At 43.3% G+C, this 18,114-nt stretch overlaps 2 protein-coding genes across 2 annotated transcripts; one reads left to right on the top strand and one right to left on the bottom strand.

The window, feature by feature from the left end:
- Positions 1–2,186: 2,186 nt before the first annotated feature.
- Positions 2,187–14,157, top strand: si:ch1073-459j12.1 (adipocyte enhancer-binding protein 1). The gene is made up of 22 exons (XM_034541128.1): positions 2,187–2,506; positions 3,827–4,025; positions 4,150–4,208; positions 4,820–5,350; positions 6,275–6,349; positions 6,860–6,925; positions 7,201–7,284; positions 8,372–8,443; positions 8,525–8,634; positions 9,024–9,163; positions 9,246–9,330; positions 9,416–9,560; positions 9,642–9,730; positions 10,233–10,356; positions 10,567–10,763; positions 10,911–11,087; positions 11,283–11,446; positions 11,616–12,427; positions 12,540–12,679; positions 12,853–12,952; positions 13,076–13,242; positions 13,330–14,157. The coding sequence occupies exons 1-22, from the start codon at positions 2,257–2,259 to the stop codon at positions 13,699–13,701; spliced, it is 4,158 nt and encodes a 1,385-aa protein (XP_034397019.1). The 5' UTR covers positions 2,187–2,256; the 3' UTR covers positions 13,702–14,157.
- Positions 13,944–18,104, bottom strand: pold2 (polymerase (DNA directed), delta 2, regulatory subunit). Its single transcript, XM_034541126.1, has 11 exons — positions 17,763–18,104; positions 17,374–17,601; positions 17,144–17,265; positions 16,911–17,034; positions 16,675–16,789; positions 16,300–16,498; positions 16,085–16,165; positions 15,199–15,356; positions 14,971–15,098; positions 14,775–14,876; positions 13,944–14,622 (listed from the first exon to the last, which is right to left on the bottom strand). Exons 2-11 carry the CDS (start codon positions 17,597–17,599, stop codon positions 14,462–14,464), a joined length of 1,416 nt encoding a protein of 471 aa, XP_034397017.1. The 5' UTR covers positions 17,600–17,601; positions 17,763–18,104; the 3' UTR covers positions 13,944–14,461.
- Positions 18,105–18,114: the final 10 nt, after the last annotated feature.

The following is an 18,114-nucleotide window of genomic DNA, read 5'->3' as shown; positions in this document are numbered from 1 at the left end:
ATAAACTCAGATCTAACCTCCATAAAATACAGTTAAACTATCTGCCAGTATATTTCATTAATTTGATCTCGACCAACTACAACAATATATTTTTAATTTCTAAATACTTTTAATTTGTAAAAAGACAAATGTTTTTTATTATTTTAAATGTTACGTAGTTCAGCTAATATTTGGAGCAAATATTTGGAGCTACTATTTACTGGCTAATTAGTATTTGTTTATTAATCTCTACTATAGCTGTCAAGTAAACAAACACGTTATTATAATATTTGTCTATGAAATGTGAAGCAGAATTATTATAATCAAGCAAAGTAAGTTACGTTACAAGCCCCTCAAAATGTTACAATCTTCCCTCAATCACTAGATAAGACATCAGTGATTTCTTATCAGGAAGTCGCTGCTGTGCCTTTCTTCTAATCCAAGTTTTATCAGCAAATGATTGAAGTGATTCACATGTTGTTTTCCAAGCTTTCATTTGGCTTTTATTACTGAAGGCATTGCCCGTGCTGCAGATTTCAGTCTGTATTGTGAAAAAAGAGAAAGCCTTTTCCAGTTATCCCCCAAGTGCCCCAGTATGTGTCTGTATGCCTGCCAGTTGAAAAGGCCTCTGCTTGACCTCACTGTAGTCTGAATTATCTGCTGCATTTTTTTCAGATCCTCCGTAGATGTGTTTTTCTTCAAATTAAATTCTGCACAGCTCAATGTTTGTGCGTCTGTGTGTGTGTCTGCCTTTTCTGTAAATGTGCTCACTTAAACCCTCACCCCTTTACCAGAATTAAAAGGACTTCAGTGGGATGTGCAGTGTTTTGATTGCACTGTTTAGATTAGGCCGTTCTGGATAATAAACCAATTTTTATGGGTGACGATAGTTTTGGGGAATTTGAGCTGAGCTCGTTGCACTTTGTAGGAATGTCTGCAAAAACTGGGTTAAGGGGTAACATGATGCCTTTTCCTGTGAACACATTTTGCCCTCATTCCTTGCTTGAATTGTAGGAATGATTGTTGATAATTTTGACATTTTATAAAAAATGTGGTCATTTCTGACTAATGCCTTTACGTGGACTTACATTTCAGACCAAAGATGGAGCTATCATATTCCTCACTGCTCTGGATTACCAGGGAGGACTAGAAGATTTAGACCACCAGTCTAGTCAAGGTAAATCTTGACTAGACTGGAGGTCAGATACACACATCCAACATTTCAAGGCCCTGCCATTCTCTCCAAACAGTGGAGAGGGGGGCTGGGGGGTAAGCACCAAATCTTTAACGGTTATTAATCCTGTCATATGCTCAAACAATTCTCACGTCCTGTGTGTGTGCACCTCCATGGCCCACTAGTCGATCATTACTTTTAAGAGAAAGCAAGCTACGCAACACCATGAGGAAAGAATGACAGTACAACAGAGACAGGACCGAAAGCAAAGATCCATTCACAACCAAAACAAGTCCTGGAAATGAAATTGTTTATGGCTTACTGCTGTCTGTTTTCATTTTCTTTGAATTCCTCCCACTGCTGATTAGTGGTGTTTAGGTTTGTTAATACACACACACACACACACACACAATCCCTGTCCTCCCCTTTTTGCCCCTTCCTCCTCCTCGTCCTCCTCCTCCTGTTGTGGAATTCAATGTCCCAGTCACTCCTCTCTCCTGCTGTTCTGCTCTGTGGTAAGTCTGCAGAGCAAAAGTTTTCTGCGGACCAATTCAACAGGAGTTGCGGGCGAAAAAGGAGCTGGCTTCTTTCACCAACTCAGGAGGTGCGAGCCCTGTAGTCTGAGGCCTCGTCTGACAAGACTCCTCCTCCCCCCGTCTCCTGTCTGAGCCCTGCACCTGTTGTGACTCGTCAGCCAGGTGAAGGGGATCCTCTGGCCTTGCATTGTTTTTTCAGCTGACCGTAGCTGCGGGGCAATTAGGAACCCAGTCTATTCATTTGACTGGATTGCTGCTTTGCTCTGTATCTCTCTATTGGCGTCTCTCTCTCTAAAACCCACCTCCCTGCATATCCCTACCCCCCTCCCACTCCATCTCCGTCTAGCCCAGTCTGAGTCTGGTTGACACTGTGGCTGGGAGTACGTGTGGAGCTGCAGACATTTCCATGCTGGAGTAAAGGTGTGGATCACATTGCAAAGACACAGGGGAGGAAAGGGGGAAACATTATTCTTCTGGTGGACGAAGTTGGATGGAGCATTGAGCGGCTGAGATAGAAAAGTAAAAAACTACAAACCAAATAATTCTGCAGTTGGAAGAGCAGCAGGTATGAAAAGCCAGACTGTGGTTGCGTCTGTGGCTCTGCTGGCCCTGTGCTGCCTGCTGATCCCCAGAGGAGGGGAGAGTGCTGGGGGGATAGTTTCTCTCCGGCAGACTGAACGGGAGAAGCAGGCAGAGGATCAGCTGCAAGACGAGTCCCTGGATGACCCAGAAAGTGAGCAAGGACTCGCAGTGGACCCACACCCACTGGGGAGCAGCAACAAGGACAAGAGGGACACAGAGGAGGCAGCTCGGGTTGGTGAGTAGAGAAAACTCTCATTTGAACCCCCAAAAAAACATTGTATGATTAAGGTATGGTCTGAGCTTCAGCAGGACATGGGAGAGCACACACAGACACAAACACACACTAATTCAGTGTCTGACAGCTCCAACGGGCATGAGAAAGTCCAGGCGCTCACCTGTCCACTACTACTTCTCCACCGCGGAGAATACAAAGGATAGGAGGACACACAGTCAGCATCTTGCAGACAGATTTTATGACACTGACCTTTTCCTCTGCATAGTGCCTATAACCCTATATGATTAATGCACTCTGGTGCACATTCACAATGGGCATGGATGACTGTTGCACATTTGTAATAACCCTCTTTTCTAGAGCTTTCTACCTAAGCTTTAGATGTAATGCACCGAAATGAGTCTCACTGATGGGTTCATGGTTTAGCGGTAAGATGTTGCTGAGGTGATAGTGATATGTTTATTGAGTATCTGGAAAGGTTTTTGTCGTTAAACCTGAAGTGTGGTTAATGGAGCACGACTAATGGAAAGAGAGAGAAGTTCTTTCCATGAAAATGCCTCAACACTTCAGACAACCTCAGAAGGAAATACTGATGGACCTGAAGCAACCACTGAAACGCATGGTTGTCTGGATTTTCCCTGCCAGCATTGTGTTGTGACATGGCTAAAAAGAATTTGTTGCATAATTCAACTCTCACGTTGCTCGTAAATTATACTAAGCGTTATATAAGCTTTTACTTCAGTACTCAACATGAATGTGTTTTCATTGATTAATAATTTGGCATCCGATAGGTATTTACAGATTTTGAACCGTTAAGAAATATATAAATAACAACTAAAGTCGAGACGAATGAAAAATGTTTCTTTCACCTTTTTAGATCCCATCTCATATTGTACCCCTATTTAACAATATATGCAAAAAATATATAAATAAATATATTTTTTAAAGATTATTACATTTTGAGCTTAAGTAAGCTAGTACCACATCATTCCAACCAATGAAATCATGACAGTCATCTGCCAATCAATCTGCTAATTTTAGCGACAAGGGAGGTGTGTGTGGAGATTCTTAGCTGGTCCACTTTTTATCAATCAAATGTTCTGTTTCACAGGGGAATACTTAACAATGCAGAAGCTAAAGTGATCCAACTCCTGTTTGACCGGGAGTTTGAATTCAGTTCAGAAGAATTTTAGGGGGAAAAATACTATAATTTGGTATAAATATCTATCCAGATCATGAGTGTTATGTGCTTATTTTGATTCTGACCAAAAGTCAATGAAGTGAGTTTTGAGTTTTCCTTCTCTTGCTTTCTTTGTTTTTCAGGGTTTTCAAGCAGGGTGAGGAGAGCACCAGAGGAAGGCAAAAAGAAGAAGAAAGACAAGAAGAAGAACAAAGAGCCAAAGGACCCCAAAGCCACCAAAAAGCCTAAAACTGACAAGAAGGGAAAGAAGAAGGACAAGCAGACAACCACAACTCTACCACCGACCACAACTCTACCACCGACCACAACTCTACCACCAACCACAACTCTACCACCAACCACAACAGGTGAGGACCAAACAGAGCAGGGACCCAAGTTCCTACTTGAAGGACTTAGATGTGAATGAATGTTGTTGACTTTGTGTCCGTCTGCTGCCTCTAGTGATCCCGACTGAACCCCCCACTGAACCGGAGGCATACACAGACTACTCCTATCCTGATGCTGGTGAGTGACACACCCTCCACAGCATTATTCATATTTTATTTGGACCTACCTGTGACTTTGAAAAGAAACGGAAACTCCATCAAAATATAGTACTGGGTTGGTACAACTCATTCCAACATTAATTAGGCAAAGCATTAACAACTTAAAGTGGAACTCCGCCCATTTGTAACATTAAAAGATGTCTACAGGTCTTTAAGCCTAGTGTGGCTCCAGAGGGAGCTGTGTGTTGCCTGCATGATAAATTGCCTCAAGTAATGTCAAGTTTAAAAATGAAAAAATCTGGGGATGTGTGGTTAGAAGGAAAAGAGTTTGCCAGAACTCTGTTGGCCACTCCACTACATTTCGATATCATAGGTGTCATGTTTTGACAAGTAAAAAGATTGTGTGGAATTAAAAAGCCAAAACAAATAAGTCACACTACCTCAACAATTACAAAAACACTTCCCTCCTCCTTTTCTGACCTCCCTTAGAAATTTAAGACACTGTACAGGACATAACTCACATGTTCTTCTGTGCTCACACCACCATTACCCCCAAAATAAATGTACCATGAATTAAAAACTTGAGAACCATACACAATATTCTAGTTCAGTCATCTTTCCATCTGGCAGACAATTATGAACCGGACGGTGACTACTGGGAAGAAGAGCCCACACCAGCCAGGCCTCAGCCCCAGACTACGATCCCAGACCTTCCATACGACTACTGGAAGCCGGAGGAGGAAGACCCAGCTGCCCCAGTGACAAACGTCTACGATGACTACTGGAAACCAGAGGAGAAAGAGCCGTCCACGGCGACGCCTGATACCTACGAGGACTACTGGAAACCAGAGGAGAAAGAGCCGTCCACTCCGGTGCCTGATGCCTACGAGGACTACTGGAAACCAGAGGAGAAAGAGCCGTCCACTCCGGCGCCTGATGCCTACGAGGACTACTGGACACCATGGACACCAGAGGAGAAAGAGCCGTCCACTCCAACGCCTGATGCCTACGAAGACTACTGGACACCAGAAGACAAAGAACCATACGCTCCTGTGACTGATAACTATGACGGCTACTGGAAAGAGACGGACCCGACGCCCCCTGCCCCTGAGGTTGATGGGAAGGCCGGGACAGATGACACCGATTACTGGGACACCACATGTAAGTCTGACTGTTTCCGCCTGCTTTGTTTTAAGGATGTTTGTTTGAATCCTGGTTTGAAATATGCATCTGAAATGTGTTTCAAAGAAGGCGTGCAGGGAGTGGCTGGATCTCCATCTTGGATAGTATTGTTTTAATTTTTATCAAAGAGAAGACCATGTGACTCATCTGAGACACTTAAAGAAACGTATTACACATGTTAGACAAAAGGTGGTTTCTGGTCAATTTGAACTTGAACATGCTGGGTAGTACGCAGTAAGCTCACATTGTTTCTCAACGACTTGATTTGATGTATTTGGTCAATGATCAGTGTGGTAACAAATCAGCAAGAAATTTGAAGTTATCATGATTCACCCACTGTTGTTGAGACCGGCATTCTGAGTTGCCACAACTTTACTATAGTTTACTTAAACAATGGGAGGATAATACCGTTTCGTTTTATTCATATCTGTGACAACATGAACTGGCTGATATTTAAATATATATTTAATATATCAGCCCCTGATAATCACAACACGTTGTTCTGCCCAAACTAAACTTTCAAGCTACAAACTTCAACTAATGGTACAACTATTGTTTAGGATCTAATCTATAGACTTCATGATGAAAACTTTTATGATCGTCGCTATCTCTTCCAGCCTACGTCCACCAGACGTCTCAGTTACTGCATTACTTTCCTCCACAGGCTCAGATGTAGGAAAAAGTGTGTTGTGTGGCTCTGTGACACTCATCTGGACCGGACTGACATGTTTTCATTACTCTGTGTTTCCAGCATACTGCACTCTGCTCTTCCAACAATTGCACTGATTCATTCACACTCTCCCGTTTCTGTCACTTTCTCATGTTTCTCAGTCTCCACTTAAATAATCTCTCTGTTTGACCTTTTATGTTATTTATTTAGTTCAATTTTTTCCAATGTTGCAGTTGAGGTGCCGGAGAACCTTCCATTCCCTGATGGTAAAGAGGTCAGCCCTGAAATCAAAGTAGAAACTCTACCAGGTAACTGCTGTCACTTCAATTCAATTAACATCCATTAGGATGCAGTTCACTCATAAGAAGTCTCTGTGGACTTGTGACGCAGATGAAATGTCCGTTCCATATGTGCCTTCTGGCTGGGAGCAGATGAGAAATCATGAGCGATTTAACACATGGGAATAACATAATAGTGAGTCTGTGAGCTAACCTGCCCTACTTTTCAAAGAGTGGGTGGGTTTATTTGGTTCCACAGAGTCAACTAAACTTTCCTTCTTTTTGATGTGGAGTTAAAAAAGAGCCCTGTCATCAGTTCACAACTCTGTTATGATTCTTGTAAATGTAAATTAAAGATTTAACAACTTAATTACAAAGTAGGCGTCGCATTTACATCCAAATTGAAAACAGTTGTTGGGGTTGAATAAATCGAGGCGGTACTAAACAGTAAAACTTTATTAAATCATGTCATCTTATAAATTCTCACTTGTAGCGGTGCCTCTGACTGACTTGATGTTTATTTGTGTTATTTTTACACAGAGGAACCCACTACCACTCCTCCCCATGAGGGAACGTGGTATGATGATTACGACGAATATGGAATGAGTATGTGTGCACACACACACACACACACAGACACACACACACACACCGCATTAGTTAAGCTGCAGTGAGACTTCCTGGCAACAAGGCGGAGAGCAAGGAAAAGGAATAACCAGCAGTTAGGTCAATAGGTTTCCAGATTTATAAATCCTTTGTGACCTTTTTACTGTTTACTGTTCCGAATGACTTTCAAAAGCGTGCTTGCTTACACACTGCTGTATACAGGAATGCTGGATTTATATATACTTTTTTTTAAAGCCATCCTTAATTTTCCACAGGGAGGAAAGAAGACGAGGCTGACGACAAATGGATGGAAAAGGAGCGAGAGAGAGCAGCAAAAGAAAGAGCGAGGGAAGAGAAACGTAAGAAAAAAGAAAAGATGTGAATTTTCCCCTTGCATAACACCACTCTGCACAATCATGTCATTGCCAAAGCAAAGAACACAACCTTTGACCCAAGTGCAAAAGTACTAACGCTAATATAAACGCTGATAGATGTTCCCTCCCTCAGATCACATTTCTGTAATAAGAGAATGCAGATGTGACTTCCCACCATGTTAATGACACCGGCCCTTTGGTACTTGCTCTAACTTTCATCGAAGGGACAAAAGTTAATCCTTAAACAACTAAATGGAGATTATACCAAAGAAGTTCAGAAATCTCTTGCAAGCTAACAGAGAAGGATCCACATGTAGCAGATTAGTGTGAGTGATAAAGGAAAGAAGCAACGAGGGAAAAATAGCAGGCAGAGGATGTTGCAATGTAGGGCTCTAAAGCATTCCCATCAGCACTGGTGTGCCACGTGTAGCGTGGTTAGCTGGTGGTTAAGGCTGGAGACAATGATATACAACACCATGAGGGTGGCGTCAATAGGTCACTTCCTGTGTGGACGGTTCACTGCTCTCTGGGTTTAAACTGCAAAGCATTCTTAGCTGGCATAAGTTTTTTGTTTTTTTAAGTCTGCAGCTTGAAGCACTCATCTGTGACAGATGTGCTTCTGCACATAGGCACCCAGTGTGGGTCAGTGGGTGCGTGTGTTTGTTCACTTCACGTACATGTGTGTACGGTCGGCCAGTGAGCTTACAACATATTTCACATTCCCACTGTCGGTAAGATTTCTGGCAGCCATCCTACCAGCAATAAACTGCATTATGTGCACATGAATAATGATAATGATATGTGGGATTCAGCAGCTGACCTCTGTGGGTCAGGAGGATGTGAGTTTGATCTGAGCACACTTGGAATGGGAGGGAAATCAGAACATCTGGGATTTTTTAAAACCTTTATCTAACCCTGGGGGATATATTTAGACCTTTTTTTTTTTTTTTTTTTTTTTACAAAGTATCGATGGGTTCTTAGATTCTAGGCAGAGAGAGAGCGAGAGAGAAAATATTCAACCAAGACAGCAACATTGATTTGGCATTAAGACTGTTTTCCTGACTTCTGCCAGAGAGAGTGCAGAAGCTGAAGGAGGCCGAGGAGCGGGCCAGGAACAGACCACGTGTCTTCAAAGAGCCAAAGAGTAAGTCAACGTCTGTTCGAATCTGGAAAGCATCGCATTAGCTTTGCAATAATTAACATCCCATTTGATTTTCTCTGGCAGAGTGTCCTCCCCTGGGGATGGAGTCTCGTAAGATTGAGCCAGACCAACTGTCAGCCTCCTCCGTGTCTCAGTATAGTTTTGCACCTCAGAGGGCGCGGCTCAACATGCAGGTACACAACAATCAGAGCAGGACTGCTGTGGTCTGAACGCTTACATACAGTACAGCTATCACTTACATACTGCCAGGCCTTAAAATAAACAGCAACTACCAGCCACATGTTAGAAAATACTGTTATGACTGAGTCTGTCGCTTACATTAGCTGCTTTGGGTATTTATGTTCACACTTTTTATATAGTCTAAGAAACATTTGAAGAGCCAACGACTCTTCAAATGATGTTTCTGCTCACCACTGCTACATCTTTTAGTCATCGTGTCATCTGTGATGTACTCAACGACTTGCATGTCAGTGCATGATACGCTCATATTTGAAGTATATGTGTGAACTCAAAATGAGTTCATGGATCCATCAGCATGTTTTCTGGTCTCTGTGGCTCCCAGGGCTCAGATGATGAAGAAAACATGAGAGGTGGAGGCTGGTGTGCAAACTCAGAAGACAAAAACCATTGGTTTGAGATTGATGCTCGCAGGGAGACGGAGTTCACAGCAGTCGTGACTCAAGGACGCAACTCTTTGAACGAGTAAGATGCAAACACACAGATGAGTACACTGTATTTTCCATTTCTAAATCCAACATGTTGCCCACGTATTGTCTTGTTTCAGGAGTGACTTTGTGAAGTCCTACTTCCTGGCCTTCAGCAATGACAGCAGAGAATGGACCACCATCCATGATGGATACACTGACTGGGTGAGCTCACCTAGAATAACGTCACTTCTTAGGCACCATGAATGGTGTTTCCCTCCTTTTTCCCTGACTCACCTTCCTCCCTTAGTTGTTTTTTGGAAACAGTGATAAGGACACTCCATTGATGAACCAGCTGGCGGTGCCTGTGCTGGCCCGTTTCATTCGGATCATCCCTCAGAGCTGGAACGGCTCTCTGTGTATGAGGCTAGAGGTCCTTGGTTGCCCTGTACCCGGTGAGCCTCAAACACATGCACACACACACACACTGAAACGCACAAAATGAATAATACATGTTGTTCTTTTTTGCTTCACAGATCCAGTGGATGTTCAGTACAGGCAAAACGAAGTCACTCCAGTAGATTACTTGGAGTTCAAACATCACAGCTACTCAGACATGGTTTCAGTGAGTATCCTCACACACTGTACAAGTGTCTGCACGTCTGCTGGCTGATTGAATTCCACAGAAAATCCTCAGTTATTTTCTCAAAGACGAATAATAAATAATTTCCCAGGAGCAATCAAACATTGACCCACAAGGTCTGCGTTAACTAATTTTAATATAAACTGATATTAAAACCCTGCAGAGGGCTCATTCATTCTCAATGTGTTATTACAGCCATCACAGGGCAACATCATCTTTCCACGCTAACACAATGCTCATCACAAACAACACCGACAATTTGTACAACTTCAAGAGAACTATTGAGGATTTTTAGTGCTTTCTCACACAGATAAATATGATTTGGGTAATTTAATAAGCTGTAGGGATGTTTAGCTGCTGTGACAGATCTGTGTAAAAGGTTTGCTGATGTTTTGAATAGTAGCCATCAGCTGTTTTAAAAATAATATATAGCTATAATGATATACTTTGCTCTCTGACTTTTTTCATAATGTCATGTGTTCAGCTCATGAAGTCAGTAAATGCGGAGTGTCCCAACATCACCAAAGTCTACAGCCTGGGCCGCAGCTCCAAGGGACTGGATATATTGGCCATCGTCATTTCTGGCAACCCCACAGAGCACGAAATAGGTGGGAATGTGTTCATACAAGCATGGAAAAGGCAGATCCAAATATTTTTGAACGGTTAAAAGCTGATATGTTGAAATCAAACATATGAGGACAGTAGGGCCTCGATGGCACCGCCCATGATTCCAGTATATCCATATACACACCAGGTGGAAGTCAGTAGACTATAGTTAGTGGACTAACAGCTTCAGTCTTGTCCGTTTGTCTCTGCAGGCGAGCCAGAGTTTCGCTTCACGGCAGGTCTCCACGGAAACGAGGCAGCGGGTCGGGAGATGATCCTGCTTCTGATGCAGTACCTGTGCAAAGAGTACAAAGACAGAAACCCCAGAGTCCAGCGGCTGGTGGAGGGAATACGCATCCATCTGGCGCCATCGCTCAACCCTGACGGACATGTGGAAGCTTTCGAAGTGGTCAGTGATGATCATTGAAAACCATATGTTTCTACTCAACTGGCAAACAAAAGAGAGAAACAAACACAAGGGAAATGCCAGTGAATTATGTTATGGTAGTGGTCTGGGGTGACTTGGCTCATTGTCTCACTTAATTCTCCCCGGCAGGGATCGGAGTTGAGTGGATGGACCACTGGACACTTCACTGAGGACGGCTTTGACATCTTCCAGAACTTCCCTGACCTGAACAGTATCCTGTGGGATGCTGAAGATAAGGGCATGGTGCCCAAACTCACCCCAAATCACCACATGCCCATACCAGAGAACTTGGAGACCAACATCTCGGTAATGAAGAGGGTACCATTGTGTCTTACGATCAACTATTCATAAAGTCTGGGGACAGAAGACTTCTCATACACAAGTGTTTTTTTACTATACAATGGATTTGAAAGTCTGTTGTGATTTTACAAAGGTGATTTCGTCAGTAAACAAAAATGAAGCTATACTGTTCTTGCATCGGTCTTTCTGTTTTTGTTCCAGATTGCTGTGGAAACTAAGGCCATAATCTCCTGGATGAGAAACTATCCATTTGTGTTAGGTGCAAACTTCCAGGGTGGAGAGGCAATTGTAGCTTACCCTTTTGACAGCTTACGTCTAAACAAGCCTGCCGAGAGCCAGACACCCCACAGCCGCAAGAAGAGACAGTATGACTTTTTCTCTCCTTTTGCCACTGCGTTCTGTTGTTGTTTCTGAGTTTTACACACATAATTATTCTCTAAAAACTCACATGTTGTCCTCCCCATCTCCATGAACGTCTTACAATCATCAATTAACAATCATAATAAATAGTTCAACTAGAATCATTTCTTACAGGTATGAAGAAGTTGATACGTCAGAGTGGAGAAGAGGCTACCACGAGGAGCCAGAGGAAGACTTAAGAGGAAGAGAATATGCAGAGCCAGAAGAGGAGAGGAGGGGCCAGGGCTATGACCAAGGTTACGAACGTGGCTATGACCAGAACCAAGGTTACGAACGTGGCTATGACCAGAACCAAGGTTACGAACGGGGCTATGACCAGAACCAAGGTTACGAACGGGGCTATGACCAGAACCCAGGTTACGAACGTGGCTATGACCAGAACCCAGGTTACGAACGTGGCTATGACCAGAACCCAGGTTACGAACGTGGCTATGACCACAACCAAGGTTACGAACGTGGCTATGATCAGAACCCAGGTTACGAACGTGGCTATGACCAGAACCAAGGTTACGAACGTGGCTATGACCAGAACCCAGGTTACGAACGTGCCTATGACCTGAACCAAGGTTACGAACGTGGCTATGACCAGAACCAAGGTCACGAACGTGGCTATGACCAGAACCAAGGTCACGAACGTGGCTATGACCAGAACCAAGGTCACGACCATGGCTACGACCACAGCCACGGGAATGGCCATAGAGAAGAAGAAGAGGATGATAGAGGAAGAAGCGACAGCTACCAGTACTCTGAGCCCGAGGATGAGCCTCGGGTGATCGCAGACGAGTCCCTCTTCAGGTGGCTGGCTGTCTCTTATGCCTCCACACACCTGACCATGACACGCGACTTGCACGGCTCTTGCCACGGAGACACCACTGCAGGGCAGCATGGTATCGTCAACCGAGCCAAATGGAAGCCAATCACAGGGAGTAAGTATAGACCTTTAGGTTTAATATATGTTTTAAAGGTATTTAAGCTTTCCGTATGTATTTATGTGTGTGTGTGTGTGTGTGTGTGTGTGTGTGTTCACCCCCTCTCCAGGTATGAATGACTTCAGCTACCTGCACACCAACAGTTTTGAGTTGTCCATATTCCTGGGATGTGATAAGTTCCCCCATCAGAGTGAGTTGGCAAATGAGTGGGAGAAGAACAGAGAAGCGATGCTCATCTTCATGGAGCAGGTCAGTCACTCACACAGCATGTGATGTACAGTATAGTTTGCGGTTCTGTCATACAGACGGCCTGATTTTAGATTGCCCTAAAAGAGACAGGTATATTAAAATGTACTCATTCATGGCAACATGAGAACTAGTTACATTCCCCTTTTTTAAAGCTGTTCCCCTTCTCTATCTAGGTGCATCGTGGCATCAGAGGCATTGTGAAGGATCAGCAGGGGAACCCCATTGCAAATGCCACTGTGTCTGTAGAGGGGATAAACCATGATGTCACTACAGGTCTGGTGAAAGATGTCCTCTTTTCCCCTCCTTACGTCTAATATGTGTGAACTCAGATGCTGTAACATACACTGTAGCCCCTCTGCTGAGACCAAAAAGCCTGTCCTCTCTCTGTCATTGCAGCATTAACAGGGGACTATTGGCGGCTGCTTAACCCTGGAGAGTACCGCGTGACAGTTCGAGCTGAGGGCTTCTCCCCTGTGACCAAACTCTGTGTGGTGGGTTACCAGTCAGGAGCCACCACCTGCAGCTTCAACCTGGCCAAGTCCAACTGGGACCGCATTAAACAGGTACGGCACTTCCATGCTGAGATGACCAAAACCTAAAGACTTGTCTGTCCAGTGCTTAATAAAGTGTCCTTTTTCATTTCTCTGCAGATCATGGCCCTCAATGGCAACAAGCCAATTCGACTGAGCTATAGCAACAACAGAGCACAGAACCCTGCAGTTGCTAATGGCAACAGGCGTGTGGTTGATGGCAACAATGGGTATTCACCAAATTCACGAGTCGGCACTGAACAGCAAAGGAGGCTCAAGATAGCTCGTCTCCGTCGCCTACGGAAACAGAGATTACTGAAGTTAAGATCAAAAACAACGTTACCCCCAACGACCACAATCCCCACAACGCCAGAGACCACCACATCCTGGTATGACTCGTGGGTCATCGGGGAGGGGCAGACTTCCACGCCTGGCGGATTCACAGACTCCATCCTGGATTATAACTATGAGTACAAGATTGATGACTATTAATCGGAAACCAAACACACAGCCTGATGCAGCACACGGTCCTTTCCTAGAAGTAGTTCTCGTTGTCTTATTGTCCTCTGAGGAATCCTGTCTTTGTAGGACACGCAAGCAATGGGAATGTACAGAATATTAACTTCATAGTTGTATAAAGATTGTGTATCTATTAATTAACAATGCCTCTTCACAGAATTTGACCCCGTTAATCATAATAGTATTTCCGTTTGACGGGTCATGCTGCATTTTTCTGATTGTTATTCAGGCTTTTTGCTTCCTGAAAAGTTTTTTATTGTAGATTCACATTGTTAAAAAGTTTTTTTTACTTCACCATGGCAGAAACAGTTTTTACAGTATGAACAGTCACTGAAAGTTTAAAAAGCATTTGTTCAAACTTGATAACAGAGTCAGAGGAGGGAAGGAGTCTTCGGTCATGTTGCCTCAAATAAAGGTTTGTTAACACACAATGCTTGTCTCCTTTTTCTAGCACCTGTGTGAACACTGATCCAAGAGTAGAACTGGGATATCAGTGCTGTTTTCTCTCACAAAAAAACCCACTGTAAAGGAAACATTAGAAGTAACTTTGTAAGGCAATTCTAACAGCTTTTAATTGACCATTATGATATAAGACAGCATCAGTGTAGCAAGAACTGTAAGTCTTGGCCCAATTTTGTTTTGATTCCTCCGTGGTCAGGTGAAATTAGTCTTAATATTCAGCCATAGTATCCAAGAAGTGACAGCATGTTGTACTGCATGTGGATTTGGATCCTCAGTGGCTGACATTCATCTCACTTTCCTCATCGTCATCAGCAGAGAAGGCCGAGAAGCTCACTGGCTCACATGCAAGAGTGCGTAAATTGACAAGACATGCCGTTTGTGTGCTGCTGAAGACTGGAATTGTCACCAAAAGGACTTCCTGGCCATCAGGACCTGGCAGGGAGAAAAGAAGAAATATCGTGTCACATTAGTAAGAACAGTTCAAATTCAATAATAATGTCAATACTTTGTCAGTTTAGAGCCTAATGAAAGACCATTGTCCAACAAATTTCTCAACTGTACATTTACACAACACACACACTGACCTTTGATGAGCTTGGACTCAAAGGTTGGGGCGTTGCCACTGAAGTAAACATCGGGACACTCCTCCAAGATGAAAGGGTCTTTTTGGTAAAATGGGTAACAACCTGACACATCATGTACAGAAAACAGTGTCAATACTTCAAACCGATATCAGCCATACGGTTTGTGTTTTATTCGGCATCAACTTGTCTGACTAACCCAGAGTATCAGGTGCAGTAGGGGCCAGGTGTCTGAGTCGTAGCGTATCCTCCAGTATTTCCAGGTGACTGTCCATGCTGCTGTACCTCTGAATGTCACAGATATTCTGGCCTGATGTGCCCAAGAACCTTTTTGGAATAACACAAAGCCTCAAATATCTGCACGCCATCTTGGGATTCAAAGGTAAATGGAAGATGGAAGATAGTGATTGTGCATGATAACGCTTACCGTACTCCATCAATGCTAGCTTGGTGTGGATTAGAGGCCAACTGTAGTGTGGGGTACACTGAGGACAAGGGGAACATACAGCGGTGGAGAGGTTGCTGAGGGAGGGTGTAGTTGGTTGGGTCGTGGTGGCCTGGCATTACATCCACTGGTACTGAGGCCTAAAACAACAGGAGACAGTGAAACCCATATGAATAAATTATTTATTTTTTTCATAAAGATTTTCTTTGAACACTTTTGGTTACAGGCATCAGTTCTTGCTAATGTTTATGACCTAGGAACTTCATTTATATATACAAAATCATGTATTTTGGGGCTGCTGCAGCTAACAATTATTCAGTCAACAATGTGTTTCCATTTAAAATCAATAAATCCTATAAAACTATAACATATCAGAAAATAATAAATAAAAATGTTGTCTCAAGTGAGACTTGAAATTGTTTTTTTTCTCCGACAGTCCTAAATCCAAAAGGTATTTCACTGATAAAAGACAGAAAACAGGGAATACTCACATTTGAGAACCAACTGTTTAGCTTAAATAATCTATGAATTATCAGCTTTTATCGATTCATCAATTAATAAACTCTTTCAGAACCAACTTTTCTTATACCAGCAGATACATACCTAAATATCACTATATGTGATTTAATGTTGATATTTATGTATAATATTTTGGAAAATTAATTAAGACACCGTTTATGTATTGAATAATCAGAACAGGAATAATCCAACCAGAGATATTTCAGAGATCCACCAGTGTAAACAATATGGCAACATCTCTGAGGGTATGCAAATACACATCAACTCACACAGTATATAGTACAGATTGTCATATTGCACAAAATATGAGTGAGAGTGTGAATGTGTGTAAAGGGGGAAGCAGACTCACCACCAGCTGACACAGCAGCTCATCCAGTAGTCGAATGGCTTCCACACTACCAGCCTGAGTCTTCTTGGTGAGGTACTTGGGCTTGGCACACAGAGAGGATAAAACAGCTGTTTTAAGTGAGCCAGTTCATGTTTGCTTCTTTTCCAAAACGGAAAACTAATAAAATATACTGTGATGTCAGTAAATGTATGAAAGGTTAAACCAGTTCCAGTTACCTTCGTTGATGCGTCCTTGTCCTGGGTGCTTTGGCTCAGGAGGTTTCCAGCCACTAGGACCCTGGAAATTGTTGCTGCCCCACTCTGCTCCCCTTGGTCACCAAGTTGACCAGTTACCATGTCAACCAGCAACTGTAGCCCAAGCATGCTGTCAGCGTGACTACTGCCGAGACCAAGTCCTGAGACCAGGAGCACAAACCTGGATGGGGATAGTCAACAGTATTAGAAGAAATTATCCCCAAAGGCTGAGATTTAAGCTCTATCTATCTATCTATCTATCTATCTATCTATCTATCTATCTATCTATCGATATAGATAGATAGATAGATAGATAGATAGATAGATAGATAGATGTGTGTGTGTGTGTGTGTTTACCTGTCAGAGCTGAGCGCAGGTCTTGGTGTCTGCAGCGGAAGATCAGCCATGCAAAAGTCCTCAACTGTGAACTTCCCATCATTTTTCTCAGCTCCATAAATTGCAATAACACTACCTGAAGAAGAAACAGAAGAGGCCCAATGACATACATTGCCTGTACTTCAGTTATGAAATCCTTTAGTAGAGTGATGGTGACATCCTTCTTCACCCATCTCGACCTCAAGAAAAATTCTGACCTGTGACACACTTGTCTCTGTCAATTTGGCCCTCCAGTTTGATCCTTTGTAGCTCATCCTCCAGAATCAGCTCATCTGTTTCACTAATGCATTTGGCTCGTGCAGGCTGAGGCAACAGGTTGTGCTAAAGGAAAGGGAAAAACAAGAGGCTTAAGCATGACACCTGCCAGCAAATTATTTGATTTGGTCTGGGATGTAGGAGGTCCGATTTTGAATTACGCATGACCGCTAACCTCCTCACTGATCTCTTTCAGAATAGATGGCTGCAATTCCATACGCTTGAACAAGGTTCCCACAATGCAACACTGCTCCCCTGTCTGAAGATCACACAGCTTCCTGATAAGCACATCTGGTCCTGGCAGAAACAGAAATAGACAAACCAATTAAAAAGTACATGGAAAAAACATGTCTACGGCTTTACAAGTCCCAGTCCCAGATGTAGGTCAAACTGTCCTGAGCTTACCCCACTTCTGCTGGGCCCTGTCTGAGAGCAAGGGCCTCATCTGCATGAGTCGTGCTGCGTAAATGTGAGCATACTGGCGACTGAAACTCCGTTCCCCGACTGTGAAGCGCTCAGAGCATGGACTGTAGGCCAGTGACATCCTCTCATACACCGGCCCCTGGTCATCGGAGGTAGGGCGGCAGAGCAGCGAAGAAGCCTCCTTCTGGGCGCTTATGTCGGAAAACATGACTGCAGCGGAGGCACGGGAGAGGTTAGTTGAAATATTTGTTATAAAGTTGAAAGGCTTGCAAGTCGAGGGTATAGCTTAACCCAATGACAACGTTAATGACAACTAACGTTACTGCCATCTAAGCTCTTCCAAACCATGCCGACAGATTTAACGATCTTACCGTAGAAGATGTAAAGTCGCGCTTCAGTTATTAAGTTATATTTTTAGATATCACTGGTTGTTTTCCTTGTCAGCGAGCGATTAAAACTATTCCCGCGAAATCACCTGCTCAACGTGAACGTGTGTTCTCGCGAGAAACTGCACAGCCCAACAAACAAAAAGAAGGGGGGGATATAACGTCATACAAAAAACTAATGTACCATCGGCCTTAACGAAAACTGCCTTCCTCAATTTTAAGAAGCAGTGTTATACACACTGAGCATAACGTTGTAGAATGTAAGATTTGGCAAAAGCCGAGACTGGTCTGTTTTTAGTTGTTCTCGCACCGTCGCACAAAGGAAATGTCACAACTT

The sequence above is a fragment of the Cyclopterus lumpus genome, chromosome 9 (genome assembly GCF_009769545.1).
Source record: "Cyclopterus lumpus isolate fCycLum1 chromosome 9, fCycLum1.pri, whole genome shotgun sequence".
NCBI classification, from domain to species: Eukaryota; Metazoa; Chordata; class Actinopteri; order Perciformes; family Cyclopteridae; genus Cyclopterus; species Cyclopterus lumpus.
The sequence above is the reverse complement of the archived record's forward strand: the minus strand, read 5'-3'. Positions and strand labels throughout refer to the sequence as shown.

Bases quoted from the DNA above. Each gene is read 5' to 3' on its own strand.
- si:ch1073-459j12.1 (XM_034541128.1), top strand. From the start codon at position 2,257: ATGAAAAGCCAGACTGTGGTTGCGTCTGTGGCTCTGCTGGCCCTGTGC. The intron at 8,635-9,023 runs GTACACAACAAT...TGTGGCTCCCAG, and splicing joins GGGCGCGGCTCAACATGCAG to GGCTCAGATGATGAAGAAAA. The intron at 12,953-13,075 runs GTCTGGTGAAAG...CTGTCATTGCAG, and splicing joins AAACCATGATGTCACTACAG to CATTAACAGGGGACTATTGG.
- pold2 (XM_034541126.1), bottom strand. From the start codon at position 17,599: ATGTTTTCCGACATAAGCGCCCAGAAGGAGGCTTCTTCGCTGCTCTGC. The intron at 15,357-16,084 runs GTGAGTCTGCTT...CTGTTGTTTTAG, and splicing joins AGCTGCTGTGTCAGCTGGTG to GCCTCAGTACCAGTGGATGT. The intron at 15,099-15,198 runs GTAAGCGTTATC...TATTCCAAAAAG, and splicing joins GCTAGCATTGATGGAGTACG to GTTCTTGGGCACATCAGGCC.